This window comes from Ahaetulla prasina, chromosome 2 (assembly GCF_028640845.1).
Source record: "Ahaetulla prasina isolate Xishuangbanna chromosome 2, ASM2864084v1, whole genome shotgun sequence".
Lineage (NCBI taxonomy): Eukaryota > Metazoa > Chordata > Lepidosauria > Squamata > Colubridae > Ahaetulla > Ahaetulla prasina.
The window spans coordinates 290046968-290063313 of record NC_080540.1 but is presented as its reverse complement, the minus strand read 5'-3'; the positions used below and the strand labels follow the sequence as shown (position 1 = coordinate 290063313).

General features: G+C 43.4%; 1 protein-coding gene across 4 annotated transcripts in view; it reads right to left on the bottom strand.

The window, feature by feature from the left end:
• Nucleotides 1-16346, bottom strand: part of DYM (dymeclin) — a 291188-nt gene that overhangs the window by 211077 nt on the left and 63765 nt on the right. For all 4 annotated transcript variants that reach the window (XM_058170966.1, XM_058170965.1, XM_058170967.1 and 1 more), the window contains 3 exons: nt 15693-15765; nt 4600-4725; nt 2495-2637 (listed from right to left, as the gene is read on the bottom strand). In XM_058170966.1, coding sequence (XP_058026949.1) covers nt 2495-2637; nt 4600-4725; nt 15693-15765 — 342 coding nt within the window. The remainder of the gene's footprint in view (nt 1-2494; nt 2638-4599; nt 4726-15692; nt 15766-16346) is intronic.

Here is a 16346-nt window from a genome sequence, read left to right as displayed (position 1 = left end):
TAGATACCCAAACAAGCAGGGTAAACCAAATGTGATTTCTATCGCAATTCAAGGGAAGGCCAGTGCTTTGTACATTGTATATCACTGTGCCAGAACATTCATGTGCTGACATTGTATAGAAAGTAAAGTACAACTGGGCGTGCAGCTGCTACCGAAATGAAACAAAAACTAATTGCCAATGTTCACAAAAAAGATGGTTCTTGAGATGAATTACAATACTTTTTCATGGGATTTACCAAGGAGATGAAAAGGCAGTGCAAGTAGAATAACTGACTTGTCCAGAATGCTCAGTCTTACATATTGGAAAAAAGAACCCTAACATCAAGTACAAACTTGATGGACATTACCTAACTGACGACCCCCACCCTGTCAAAGATCTTGGAGTTCTCATATCAAATGACCTTAATGCCAAAGCCCACTGCAACTACATAGCAAAAAAGGCCCTAAGAGTTGTAAACCTAATTTTACGCAGCTTCTTTTCTAAAAACTCTACACTACTAACTAGAGCATACAAAACATTTGCCAGACCTATTCTTGAATACAGCTCATCCGTCTGGAACCCATACCACATCTCTGACATAAATACAATAGAAAGAGTCCAGAAATATTTTACTAGAAGAGTTCTTCACTCCTCCGAAAACAACAAAATACCTTATACCAACAGACTTGAAATCCTGGGATTAGAAAACTTACAACTCCGTCGACTTCGACATGACCTCTGTTTAACACACAGAATCATCTATTGCAATATCCTTCCTGTAAAAGACTACTTCAGCTTCAATCGCAATATTACAAGAGCAAAAAATAGATTCAAGCTAAATGTCAACCGCTTCAAACTTGATTGCAGAAAATATGACTTCTGTAACAGAGTTGTTAATGCTTGGAACTCATTACCTGACTCCATAGTCTCTACTCAAAATCCCAAAATCATCTGTCTACTATTGACCTCACCCCATTCCTAAGAGGGCTATAAGGGGCGTGCATAAGAGCACAAAAGTGCCTACCGTTCCTGTCCTATTGTTCCCTTCATTATATCAAATATCAAATTGATATAGTTGATGCATATTTTTTTTACATATATATATATATTTTCTTCAAAATATGTTGTTTTATCTATGACAATTGTTTGTGTATACTGTTGTGACAAAAATAAATAAATAAATAAATAAAGAATCACAGGTTTGAAAATCTCACTTGGCATTACAGTTGAAGACTTCATGATCTATGGGACTAAACATACAGCCAATCTGGTCTAGCGGTTAAAGCATCAAGCTAGAAACCAGGAAACTGTGAGTTCTAGTCCCGCCTTAGTCATGAAAGCCAGCTGAGTCACCTTGGGCCAATCACCAGGGGACTGACAGATCTAGTCCCGCCTTAGTCATGAAAGCCAGCTGAGTCACCTTGGGCCAATCACCAGGAGACTGTGAGTTCTAATCCTGCTTTAGACATGATAGGTCACCTTAAACTAGCATCTCTCACTCAGTCTAACTCATCTCAAAGGGTGGTTATTGTAGAGATAATATGAGGGGAAAGGAGTACAGGTAGTCCTCGACTTACAACCACCAGTCAGCTCAACATTTCTATTGCTAAGCGAGGCAGTTGTTGTGAATTTTGCCCCATTTCACAACCTTTGTTTCCACGGTTGTTAAATGAATCACTGCAGTTCTTAAGTTAGTAACACGATTATTAAGGGAATCTAGCTTCCCCATTGATTTGCTTGCCGGAAGATTGCAAAAGGTGATCACATGATCCTGGGACACTGCAACCGTCATAAATATGAATCGATTGCCAAGCATCCAAATTTTGATCACGTGACCAGGGGGATGCTGCTAGGGTTGTGAGAAAAATGGTCCCAAGTCACTTTTTTCAGTGATGTTGTAAGTTCAAAAGGTCACTAAATGAACTGTTATAAGTCGAAGACTATCTGCATTAGTTATGTTCACTGGCTTGAGTTATTTATAAAAATAACGCGGGATATCAATAAATTTAAAAATACATTATATCTGTTAACTCCGCTCTTCGAATGCAAGATAGAACAAAGTGAAATGACATAGGAATATAGGTTCCAGATAACAACGAAAGATGCTACTTCTATTTCTTATAAAAGGAAGAAAAGGTTTATACCTGATTTAGCATCTGACCAGACGTGGGTTTCACCAGGTTCTGACCAGTTCTGGAGAACCGGTAGCGGAAATTTTGAATAATTCGGAGAACCAGTAGTAAAAATTCTGACTGGCCCCACCCCCATCTATTCTCTGCCTCCCAAGTCCCAAGCTGATTGAGAGGAAATGGGGATTTTGCAGTAACCTTCCCCTGTTATGCCCACCAAGCCATGCCACACCCACCAAGCCACACCCACAGAACCGGTAGTAAAAAAATTTGAAACCCACCACTGCATTTGACATGTCCAAAACATACTCACACACAGACAAATAAAAGCATTAAATGTCAGATGGACAAAGCTACAGGCAGCAGTAGCACCAATAAAACTCACTTGCTACTCCTGATGCAATTCCATAGAGCAGTCCACCTCCTTCGGATTCAGGCTGGAAGACATCGGAATTTGGAGGAGGGCTTCGTTCTTGACGGATGAAGTTATATAACAAAGTTTTCACTAGTCGACTGGTGTATGAGAGACTGGTAATACAAAAGAGTCAAAGTTTGAAGTGGATTTGGGACTGCACCAGAACGCAGTCAAATCATTCCTTTCTGTTCCTCTATTTTTGCAAAACTATCTAAAACAGGGGTCTCCAACATTAGTAACTTTAAGGTTTGTGGACTTCAACTCTCAAAGCTGGCTAAGGAACTCTAGGAGTTGAAGTCCACAAGCCTTAAAGTTACTAAGGTTGGAGACCCCTGATGTAAAACGCAAAAGTTTAAGTGCTCTTTTAAAAATGAAAACAGATCACTAAGAGATAACATCTCGTGTTAAAATCCCTAATTCAGTGTTTCTTAAGCTTGGTGACTTTAAAATTGTGGACTTCCACTCCCAGCATTCCCCAGCCAGGGGAATGCTGGGAGTGGAAGTCCACATATTTTAAAGTCACCAAGCTGGAGAAACACTGCCCTAATTTGGTGCCTACTAGACACTCTTAACTCTTCTGAATTTTAAAAAAGCTAATATATTTTAAATGTGTTAACAGAACTGCTAAAAAAAGGTGCTAGTCTGTGAAAATGAACGCAAGTTTCCCATGGCCTTTTTATATATTCAGAAATCATTTTATGCGACTTAGGTTTTATAGATTCGGAAAATAAAGATAGTTTGCCACTATTCGTTCTGGGAGAGTGGTCCAAAATACAGGCACAGAGCAATGAAGGTAGAATAAATGTACATATCTGTGTCAGCCTGCTCTTAACCTGGTTCAAGTAAATTAAAAAAATTCTAATTCCCACTCTTTAAGAGAAAGAAAAACAATAAATACTTCCCTGCAAAGCAAAACTTTAGGCTTAAACTATCTGGGGCATTCTAAATATTTGAAATATACAGTAGTTCCCACAATCTCTTCTTGCCACTGGACATGCTGCTTGGACTGATGGAAGCTAACATCTAAAACATCTAGAAAACAATGGGTTTCTAACTGCTGCTATGAAGTGTTGTTGTTTTTTTAAACGCTGTAAAAATGCAGAGCCATTCTAATTCACTCCATATCCTAAAATTATGAAGTGGAACTGCATACAATACTTTCATCTCAGTATATTTATTTAACAACCTGTTGTTTAAGTGAGATAAAAAATAATTCGTATTGCCCAGAGAGTCAATCTGTTATCAGCTTGGGAGATCTTTCAGGAGCACAAATTAACCTACAGCTAAATAAAAATATTTGCTTTGACAGGAGTAAAATGCAAGTGCTACGCTCGTTAAAACTCAAGAATAAAAGCTACCTACATGTGTTTCTCCAAAAATAAGACCCAGTCTTATATTTTTTTGCCTCCCAAAAATGCACCAGGTCTTATTTTTGGGGAATGTCTTCCATTGCTCACCTCGCCATCGCGACACCAACAGCCCCAGCCAGCTGGCCCACTTCTTTTGCGACTGCTTCGCGTCACTCGCGTGCATTGCCCCTGATCTCCGTTTCGCCACCAGAGGCCTTCAGGAAAGGCCTCTGCAGCCGATAAGAGCACTCCAGGTTGCGCTCTTTTCCAGAAGGGCCTCTGACAGCAAAATGGAAGCCAGGGGGCACCGTTACTGTCAATCCGGAGTTCGTTTCTCAGCTACAGAGGCCTTTCCTGAAGGCAGCTGGCAGCGAAACAGAGGTTGGGGGCGATGCGCACAAGCGGCAGCAAGCGGCTGCAGAAGAAGTAGGCCGGCAAGGTGAGACAAGTGTTGGGGGGTGAGCAAGGCCTGGCTGCAACTGTCTGAAGGTAAGCAGCTCTACACACCCATCCCCACCCTTGCTTGATTTTTAGCCATGCGCCTCACCCCATCCCATGCAACTAGGTGCAACGGGGTGGGCGGGCTCTTAACTAGGGCTTATTTGGGGGGGGGATAGGGTTTATATTGGGCGCACATGTAAAAATCAAGCTAGCGCTTAGTTTCTGAATAGGGCTTGTTTTTGGGGAAACACGGTACTTATAAAATAGCACTGCAGTCTAACCTACCATCGGCCATGCATAAGATACTTATGAAGGATGCTCTTCCGCAGAATTTCCTTGTGGAAAAGCTGACAGGAGAGAAAAACGACCAGTGTTGTCACAGCTTCCAGCGAAATGCTGTATGTAATGTCTCTGCAACGAATGAAGAAGACATAAAGTATTAATCAACACCAATGAGTACGTATTTACTAGGAGTCTTTTTACACGTTATATGCAAATATTGGCTATAATGAGCCTGGCTCAAAAGAAATCCTTGACAAAAAAAACCCTCCCCCAATTCTCATTGCACTGATCCACAGGATCTCTTCCTTATGTATTTACATATAGGAAAACCCTGAAAGCGCGGCGGGAAGAAGATAATTCAACGGTATGTGGATGGACTCAAGTACAGTAGCAATGGGTGCCCCGTTGGAGGTTCTGAAGGACCTGGTTGCAGATAGATCCCCTGCAGAAAAATTGATGTGGCCACTAAGAATCAACCCTGACTTAATGGCACATAATCAATCAGACTGCACCTCTCAATAGTCATAGAACACAGAATCGTAGGGCTGGAAGGGACATGGAAGTCTTCTAATCCACCCCCCTGCTCAAGGCAAGAGAACTTATACCATCCTGGTCAAATCAATCAATCAGAATAGAGCTGCAAGTAACCTTGGAGGTCTTCTACTCCAACCCCTTGTTCAAGCAGGAGTTCCTATACCAGTGTTGGTGAATCTTTTCAGCATCGAGTGCCTAAACGGGAGCGAGCGCACTTGCGGGAGAGCACCGTTAACCAGAAGAGCAGCTCCCTGGCGCGCACAGGCGGGAGCGCCGGAAACCAGAAAGCCAGCCAGCTGATCTTCGCGTGCGCTGGGAAGCTGAGCTTCCGCTTTCCAGCATGCGCATGTGTGCCAGTCACCTGGTCTTCCAGTTTCCAGTGCTCCTGTGTGCACTAAGATTAGCTGGCCAGCGCGCATGTGTACACCGGAACCTGGAAGAGCAACGGACGATGGCTGGTGTGCCCGGAGAGATAGCTCTGTGGGCCACTTCTGGCACGCATGCCATAGGTTCGTCATTACAGGTATAGGGTCTTCTGCTTGAGCAGAGAGCTGGACTAGAACAACAAGTCCTGTTACGTGACCCAGGGCCCACGGAAATGGCATGCGAGGCAAACATGAAGCTGCATTTGTGAAAGCAGCGCATATGCACAAAACTATTCCCTCTCCCCTTCCGCAGCTGCTGCCTCTGCTGGTCTGCCGACCTGGAACGGTTGGAGACGACTGGACTAAAGGCCTCCAAGGTCCTTTCCAACTCTATTATACTGTATGTTTCTGAATTCAACCTGGCTTCCCTTTAAAACAGCGGTTCTCAACCTGTGGGTCGCGACCCTGTTGGGGGTCAAATGACGATTTGCCAGGGGTCGCCTAAGACCATCGGAAATATGGGAAGTATACTTGCGAGTCGAAGAATCACGCTCCAATGGTTGACTCCACAAGCCAGCTGCAGGCTCTTCAAATCGCTAGCCGAATTCGGCTTCAGGCGCGATGAATTAAAAAAGAGAGAAATCTTTGCTCTGATGTCTCCCTCTCAAGCCAGCTGCAATCACTCCCAATCGCTCGCCACTCCTAATCTGGCTTCAGGCACGATAAACTTAATAGGGGAGGAGTCTCCGCTTTAATGCCTCCGTCCTCAAGGCAATCGCAAGCAGTTCAGATTGCTAGCCAATATGGCTTCAGGCCCGATAAATTTAAAAAAAAACAGTTTGCCGCTTTTTTCCCCCTTCTGCGGTTGGGGCCGCCACATAGTGGGGAATTGTATTAAAGGGGTCGCAGCACTATAAAGGTTGAGAACAACTATCTAAATGGCTCTCCTTTCCCATATGTCTTGAAAGCTAAACTCTGCACTTGTTGAGGAGTCCCAAATCTCTTTGTGTGTGTGTGCAATTTCAAGAGGGTTGAAATCCAAGTTCGGGTTTTATCTGTGTTACCACGCCGTCTCCTATTTAGAATTTTGTAAGAATTATAGAGTCTTGCCTCAGAAGAAGCAATCCCTTTTAATCCGTTTGGCTGCCCCTTTTTTGTACTTCTTATCGGGTTCTTTTTAATTTCAGCGATCTTGTGCGGTAAGTACTTTTTTTTTTTTTAATCTCAGGCTTTTCAGCCTCGCTGATCTGCGATACCAAAATGGCATCAAGGCTTCGCAATGTTTATAGTGGTGGCTCACAACTTGGAATGCCCAGATGTTTTGTGCTGATAAGAACGGCAGGATAACAATATTTGGGTACCCTTGCTGGGAATCACTGACCTATAGACTCGTCCCACGTCAGCTTTTCTGAACAAAAGCCATTTCTTATTCTTCATCCCCTAACAAGTCGAATTTCACCGGAAGCATCCAAGATTAAAAGTTCGCTAATTTAGGACGGTTGCCAGAAGAGACGGATTCAAGCATCAACATTCAAATAATAAAGGAAAAGGGCTTGATTGCCACACTTCCCAAGGGTTGACCAGAAAAGTGAAAGGCGAGTTGCCAAAAAAGGATGAAGCCAGTTCAGGATACTGAAAGGCGAAGCTCCATGTTTGGTGATCTCCGGGGAATGTGATCTTTCCTCTTGGCAACGCTCTCCAAATTAAACATCCACTAATGGCAAACATGCATGCAAAGAATACACTAGCAATGCTTGTTTGAGAGATGTTTGGGAAGCTTCTCGATTTACTTCTGAAAAATAACGGGAAGCCAAAAACCCAACAGTGACCTCTTTTGCCATCCTCTTTATTTGAAAAGAAAGAACAGGAAATATTCCCAGTTCATTCTTCCACCTCCATGGAAAGGAAGGGAGTGGATTCAGCGGCTACAAAAGGGAATTAAGATGTCTCGCTCGTGAGTCATTCCTTGGACTGCAGACAAACTTCAGGAACGCTCAGTGCTCCCATCTCTCATCCTATCTACGTTTATATTCATCCGTAAAAATGAAAGCAAATATATATATATATATCTGTTAAGTCACGCAAAATTACATCCAATTGCTAAGGTTTCCACGCTTGTACCAAGTCAGCCATTCTATAAAATGAATAGAAACATCGGCAGAGATCGCGTGCTTTCAGATGGAACATCAAACCATAGCTTGACCTTTAGGAGCGAGAGCAAATTTAACTTGCATGTTTCTTATCGCTCTCTTTGCTTTTAAACAAGCGAGGAAATTAGAAATTTTCTTGTTTGGGTCAAGGAAAAAAAATACACCTCGCAGCTACATCTTTTTTTTTTAATTTGAATTTATATCCCGCCCTTCTCCGAAGACTCAGGGCGGCTTACATTGTGTTAAGCAATAGTCTTCATCCATTTGTATATTATATAGAAAGTCAACTTTTATTGCCCCCAACAATCTGGGTCCTCATTTTACCTACCTTATAAAGGATGGAAGGCTGAGTCAACCTTGGGCCTGGTGGGGCTTGAACCTGCAGTAATTGCAAGCAGCTGCTGTTAATAACAGACTGCTTTAGTCTGTTGAGCCACCAGAGGCCCTGGGGAGCACAGTGCCATGTGGGAAACGCCATCTGTTGAATTTAGATACAGCAACAACGCTACTCATTCCGATAGGAAGCTTCTAATCCCCTCGCTTTCCAAAGGAGGAAGAGCATTTAAAATTAAGGGACACTTGTGCTAAAGCAATTTTGCATTTATAGTATAGATTTCCAAATTTTCAAGCTGGTGCCAGATACGGTTTTTAAAAATTAGCTGCTATTTTCTCGGAGAGAAAATTCATGCTCTTTAATTTAGCTCTGCAGACTGTAAATCTTGAAAAGTTCAGAGTTTTATTTTCCAGTGGTTTCAGCAAATAAAGGACTGTAAATAGAACATAAACTCCCAGGGCTGAAAGGGACCTTAAAGGTCTTCGAATCCAACCCTCTGTCCAAAGCAAGTGTTCTGTCTCCGTCCTCACTCTGGAGTAACGAGCTGGCCTACAGCCAGTGGGTTCACGGCTCCTATCAGTCCTGGCCGATAAAACGCAGCTATACCTGCCAAAAAGTTCAAACAGATTAAGACTTCAGCTCACTTCGACACGGTTCAGCTAATTTGCTTCCCGTGGAACTGAGAGCAGTCCCAAAGCTCCTTATATATCAATATACAGTCTGCAGAGCTAAATTATATTCCCTTTGATGACGCCACCTCTCTAATCTTCTGAAGCGCAGGTCGTTCCAGGCTTGATTAGTATGATTATCAGCTGCGTCTGAGGGCGTAGCCTGAGGAAGGGAGGAATCAGGGGATGTCAGCCTCATTACGCCCTCCGACTGGCCTGGTTCTGGCTCCTGGAGCCGGGCCAAAAGAATCGGTGCTTCTGAGGTAAGCCTTAACGGCCCTTCCCCCTCACTCTCGGAGTCACTTTTGGGCATGGGGCCAGATTTCAGGGGCTGGAGCCACAACAGCAAGGGTCTTATATCATCCCAGTCAAATGGTTGTTCAGTCTATTTTGGAAAATCTCCACTGATGGAGCACTCACAAATCCAGAAGGCAAACTATTCCATTAATTGTTCTCTCTATCAGAAAATTTCTTTTTTTTTTTACTTCTTTTTTTGTTTTTTGTTTACATTTATACCCCGCCCTTCTCCGAAGACTCAGGGCGGCTTACAGTGTATAAGGCAATAGTCTCATTCTATTTGTATATTTTTACAAAGTCAACTTATTGCCCCCCCAACAATCTGGGTCCTCATTTTACCTACCTTATAAAGGATGGAAGGCTGAGTCAACCTTGGGCCGGGCTTGAACCTGCAGTAATTGCAGGCTTTGTGTTCTTAATAACAGGCTTTACCAGCCTGAGCTATTCCGGCCCCTTACTTCTAGGTTGGATCTCTCTTTAAAAGAGATTACTATCCACCCATTACTTATCCACCCATTACTACTTCTTGTTCAGCCCTCAGGTGCTTTGGAAAATAAACTAAGGTTTACTATGTCTTTCCCCTTGCCATTTGATCTAATCATAATTCTTGGTGGCTGAAGTGAAAGTTACAAACAGATCTACAGAAATGTTCAGGTAACAGAAGACAGATTACAAAAGTCAAATAAACGCTGTTATAGCCTCTGACATTTTAAGGATTCTCCCGGTATGAACTGCCAATTATACTTAAAGATTTACTATAATATACTTCAGATATTAAATAAATATGTGAAATAACCAAACCTCATAGCTTTTACCTCAAGTTCAAATGTAATATATTCAATTCCTTGGCACAATCCAGAACATGCACAACATATTTCTCGTCGTTTCCCAAATTTTCTCATTTGATTATTCTATATCTTAGATGAATTCCTGGACACTGTCCAGTTTTAGTCTCAGACTGGGGGGAAAAAAGATCCCTTTTTGGGAATTTTAATTAGAGAAGAGTGCTCATTTGGACCAGCAAACGGCAATCCATCAGGCAAGTTTGGTTGGCATGAATTTAATTAGGGATCAAAATTCACTTTCAGCTTTGAGGCAGAGCCTATCCCTCCATGAGAAACAGAAAGGACAATTTCCTGTTGGTTTCATTTGCCACATGAACCCAGCAGGAAACCATAATCTGCTTTGCCTGCTCTTTCACTTAACATAAACAATGATTTGCTTTAGTGCAATAAATCCTAGCTAGTGATTGGCTCAGTGTCCATAACTGTATCTTAGCATGATGTGAAAACATACTAGTCGGGAAATATGCCTAGTTTGGTTTTGCATGCTGCTCAAAGCTCTTCAGGAACCCATCGAGATATATGGCATGAATAGCTACTATAGAAGGGGAGGGAGGAACGCCTTAGGAATTGGCCAAGCAAGCTGTGATTACTTCGTCTACATGCAAGAGACAGGGTTGAAATGAGGGGTCCTTGGTGCTCTCTGAGCTTGCTTGTTTTCTTGCAGATGTTTCATCACCCAAACTAGGTAGCGTCATCAGTGCTAGTCAGTCTAGCACCATGATGGCAAACTTATGACATGCGTGCCACAGGTGGCGTGCGGAGCCATATCGGTGGACACACAAGCTCAGCTCCAGCACACACGTGCGTGCTGGCCAGCTGATTTTTGGGTCTTCCGATGGGGCCAGAAGTTGGCAAACGGGCCATTTCCGGCCTCCGGGAGGTGAAGGCCGTTTTTGTTCTCCCCAAGCTCCTAGAAAGGCTCCAGAGCCTGGGGAAGAGCAAAAAACGGGCCTTCCAGTCTCACTGGAAGTCGGCAAATGGGTCATTTCCGGCCTCTGGAGGGGCTCTGTTGGGGGCGGTTTCGCCCTCCCCAAGCTCCTAGAAAGGCTCTGGAGCCTGGGGAGAGAGAAAAATGGGCCTACCAGGCCTACTGTGCCATCATGTGTCAGAAGCGGGAGGGAGCAGGGAGGAGCGCACGTATGTGCAGGGGCAGGGCGCATAAAATTATGGGGGTGGGCCCGCATGTGCGTGATACCCCCTCCTCCCCGCTCCTGGTACACGATGGCAAAAAGGTTAGCCGTTACTGGTCTAGCACTTGATGATGTTACCTAGTTTTGGGTGATGAAACGCCTGCAAGAAAACAACCCAGACACACCAAGGACCCTTCATTTCATCCCTGAGCTACAAATATTCTTCTTTATTGGTAAGGGGGTTGATTAACAAGCAAGCCCATCGTTTAACGTGATTTGCGTATTTCAGGAAGACGCCCACAATTAAGGAGAAACTTCCTAACAGGGAGGACAATGAACCAGTGGAACAGCTTGCCTTCAGAAATCATGGGCGTTCCATCACTGGAGGTTTTTAAGAAGAGACTGGACAGCCACTTATCTGAAATGTTATAGGTTCTCCTGCTTGAGCAGGGGGTTGGATTAGAAGACCTCCAAAAGTCCCTTCCAGCTCATTCTATTCTACTCTTAAGACTTGGGGTATAATGCAGAAAACTACTGCCTCATATCTGCTTCTAGAATATATTGTTCTGCAGTGAAGCCTCTCTTTTTTTGACAGTCTAAGTCACTCCTAGTCAAGAAACATTTAAATACAGGCTTCTGAAACCAATTTTATAGAATTATGGATCCTGGCTACTGATTTTACAGGACTGCACTCTTTGTTGTTAGTTGTGAAGTCGTGTCCGACCCATAGCAACGCCATGGACAACTTTCTTCCAGGCCTTCCTGTCCTCTACCATCCTCTGGAGTCCATTTAAGCTCATGCCAACTGCTTCAGTGACCCCATCCAGCCACCTCATTCTCTGTCGTCCCCTTCTTCTTTTGCCCTCCATCGTTCCCAGCATTAGGCTCTTCTCCAGTGAGTCCTTCCTTCTCATTAGGTGGCCAAAGTATTTGAGTTTCCTCTTCAGGATCTGGCCTTCTAAAGAGCAGTCAGGGTTGATCTCCTCTAGGACTGACCGGTTTGATCGCCTTGCAGTCCAAGGGACTCGCAGGAGTCTTCTCCAGCACCAGAGTTCAAAGGCCTCCATTCTTTGGCGCTCAGCCTTCCTTGTGGTCCAACTTTCACAGCCATACATTGCAACTGGGAACACCATAGCTTTAACTATAGACTGAACTCTAGTTGCAGACTATTTTGGATGTCTGCTTAACACCCTATTCTCCCATGCTGCCAACGTTTATTAATATTTTCATATTATTCTATTCTTTCACCTCCAGCTTTTCTTCTAATCTGCCACAAACAGAAATTATCACTGTTGCAGGAAGTATGGATAATGGCTTTTTGCATTATCAGAAAGACTAAGTCTCATCACAAATTCATGAAAAAGCAACTGCCCCCCCGTTAATGAACAACTGGCGACAGAATCAGGTTTCAAGCGCACAGGGCTTCCAAAATAAAAAACAAAAAACCAACTGTGCCTTTATCAAAACGCCAAATGCTTGTACAGCATCTCACGAAATGGTCAATCAACAGTACAGAATATTAAAAAGCTGCAAGAGAGAAATCTGAAATCTTACGGCTAACCCAGAAAAATAAGAACCTGAAAACAAGTTTTTTGAGGGGCTGCCACGAAGAAGAGGGAGGGGGGGGTCAACCTACTCTCCAAAGCACCTGTAGGCCGGACAAAAAAACAATGGATGGAAACTCATCGAGGAGAGAAGCAACTTGGAATGAAGGAGAAACTCCCTAACAGTGAGGACAATTAACCAGTGGAACAGCTCCCTCTTCAGAAGTTGTGGCTGTTTCATCACAGGAGGTTTTTAAGAAGAGACTGGACGGACACTTGTCTCAAATTGTACAGGGTTTCCTGTTTGAGCAGGGGGTTGAACTAGAAGACCTCCAAGGTCCCTTCCGGCTCTATTCTGGTTGCATTGTAAGTTCTGTCTACTTTGGTAAATGTCTGTGGAAGATTCTCAGTCATTCAGGTCATAGTTGTCTCAAAGGTGCTTTTTTTCAAAAGGCAACTGGACTGGTTTTTTGTTTTGTTTTTTGAGGGAAAAGAAAATGTCTCGCTTCACTGATGAAGCTTCTGGGATGCTTCATTTTTCTTTCTCAAAAAACAATAACAACCAGCCCAGTTGTCTTTTGAAAAAAAACAACACCTTTGAGTCCACTTTGGTAGAAAATTCTTCATCCATCCATCCATCCATCCATCCATCCATCCATCCATCCATCCATCCATCCATCCATCTATCTATCTATCTATTTATTCGATTTGTATACCGCCCTTCTCCCAAAGGACTCAGGGTGGTTCATAGCCAATAAAAATACATATAATAAAGTTAAAAAACAATATAAAAAACTAATTCAATAAATGGCCTAAAAATTGAAATAAGATTAAAAACCCCATTTAAAAACCCCATTTAAAACTACATTTAAGCTAACCCTGCACGATGGAACAAAAGCGTCTTCAGCTCGCGGTGAAAGGTCCGGAGGTCGGGGAGTTGATGAAGCCCCGGAGGCAGCTCATTCCAGAGGGCAGGAGCCCCCACAGAGAAAGTCCTCCCCCTGGGGATCACCAGCCGACATTGTTTGGCCGATGGCACCCGGAGGAGGCCCTCCCTGTGGGAGCGCACAGGTCGATGGGAGGCAACTGGTGGCAGTAGGCGGTCCTGTAAGTAACCCGGTCCTATGCCATGGAGCGCTTTAAAGGTGGTGACCAACACCTTGAATTGGACCCGGAAGACCACGGGGAGCCAGTGCAGACCGCGCAGGAGAGATGTCACATGGGAGCCACGAGGTGCTCCCTCTATCACCCGCGCAGCCGCATTCTGGACCAATTGGAGCTTCCGGGTGCCCTTCAGGGGGAGCCCCATGTAGAGAGCATTGCAGTAATCCAGGCGGGATGTAACAAGGGCATGAGTGACCGTGCAGAGGAAAACCCGGTCTAGAAAGGGACACAACTGGCATATCAGCCGAACCTGATAAAAGCTCCCCTGGCGACGGCCGTCGTATGTTCTTCTAAAGACAGCCATGCATCCAGGAGGACGCCTAGATTGCGGGCCCTCTCCGTGGGGGCCAACGACTCGCCCCCAACAGTCAGCAATGGAGTCAGCTGGCTGTACTGGGCTGCCGGCATCCATAGCCACTCGGTCTTGGAGGGATTGAGCCAGAGCCTGTTTCTCCCCATCCAGACCCGTACGGCCTCCAGACACCGGGACATCACTTCGACTAGATCAGTGGTAGTCAATCTGGTCCCCACCGCCCACTAGTGGGCGTTTCAGGTTTCATGGTGGGCGGTAGGGGTTTTGTCCGATACTGAAGCACTTTCCTTTTTTTTAATTTGACTTTTTAAAACATTTTCATAGCATTATTTAAAAACATTTTCATTAGGTTTTCATAAAATTCCCCGTGACAATTTAAATTTCTGAAAATATACTATTTGTATTGCCCGTGCATAAGTTTAGTTTACGTTACGTAAGTGAAACTAAATGGCGCTATAGTGCAACCGCAAACAAAAGAGCCTCGTCCCAGAATAGCTCGCGCATCTCCCCCCACACCACCCAGCTGTAATAGACAAGCAGAGCTGGTAGCTAGTGCCCCCCACAAACACAATCCACGATGCATGAGAGGCATGCGCAGACAATGATACACAGCGCATTACTGTGGAACCGGTGGGCGGTTAGAAAATTTTACTACTAACAGAGATACAAAAGTGGGCGGTAGGTATAAAAAGGTTGACTACCCCTGATCTAGATAAACATGAGGTAACAAAAATCAAAAGTAGCTATCGGGCTAATTTACTGAAGGTTAAGGAAAATCTCTGAATTTATAAGGAAATTTATCCTGAGCAGATGTGGTATTCAGCTGGTTCATACTGGTTTGGGCAAACCAGTAGTGGAGATTGCAGGTGGGCCCGCCCACTTTCCCCGGTGCTATGCTGTCCTATTTAGCCACGTTTTCAAGGCCGGGTGCATGCGCAGAAGGCACGCATGTGAGCAAAGCGCATGTGCAGAAGGCCGGGCGCATGTGCAGAAGGTGAGCACGCGTGGCCAACTCGTGGTAACAATATCTGAAACCCACCTCTGATCCTGAGACCGAAAGAAGACAAAGTAAGTTCTAAGGCTGCCCTGGGCAAAATCCTGCTAAGGCCAAATTAATTTCTGTGCACTTTAGCTTTTCTCCAGGGCAATATAGTCAAAATAGTTATTGTGCTAATCCTGAGACACACGCAAACAATATTTACAATTTCCCATGGTTTTCCACTCAAAAACACTTCAATTCATCTGATTGCTATCAGACGGGGCATGTTAACATCCCTTTTTAAAAAAAAATCTCATTCCCTAACCACCTCTTTCTTGTTATCTTTTGCAAATACTTTTTTGCACGTAACCTAAAAATTCAGAAACAGCTCCCGACATTACATTTAGTGGATCCAACAGAAATAAAATTTGTTCTGTGTGTTTTGACTGACTATTAAAAAACTGGTTATCATAATGTGGACTGAAGTTTAATTATGGAATTCTAGAAGAATGAGTATTTTTTTTAATTAAAAGGGAGTTAAAATGCATAGCCTATAATCATTATTATTTAAAATAGATACCTGAATTTCCAATTAGCAGGGCCAGTTTTTATTTGGTTAGATTTATCTCCTGCTTTTTCTTCAGGAGGTCAAGGTAGTATGTGGAGATCTCCCCCTTTTAATATGACCATGAGGCCTGAGGATGATTGGTATTGCAATCACAATGCATCTGGAGAGAACCCAAATGGAAACAGAACATATGAAATCTACTTACAAAAGAGGGACCTCAACAATCAGCTGAATGAGGCAGCAAAGTAACTCTTCCATAAGATCTTCATATTCAGATCCTAAAAAAAAAAAGTAAGGAAATTTTACTGGATATTTCAATGTTAGCGCAGTAATCTTGCTTTCAAATTTCATCTGGATTCCCAGTGACCAAAGTTTAAACTTCACCATCTTTTTTTTTAAAACAGTGTATTTTTTTTAAAAAAAAATGGCTCAAAAACAGCCGGTTGAAATACAGGCTAGGAATTGGATTCAAATTAAAAATTCCATGTTTTCAGATTGTTACTATTACACCTCCTAAATGGCAAAAATTAACTCTAGATTATCGAGAAATTGGTGAAAAGCCTCTATCATACAGAAATCAAACTTGAAGGAAAGAAAGGAACTAGTGAAGACATTTTCGGTAGAAAAGGAAGAAGAAAATGAGACAGAAAACTTAATTTATAATTCTTTTTGTTTTATCATTCAGCTCCATTCAAGCAAGTATTATTCTTTGCAGAATAAAAAAAAATCAGGGCTTAATTATCCAAGAAAATTTGCAGGATGACATAGTATTAAAGGTAAACGTAAAGGTTCCCCTCGCACATACGTGCTAGTCGTTCCGGACTCTAGGGGGCGGTGCTCATCTCCGTTTCAAAGCCGA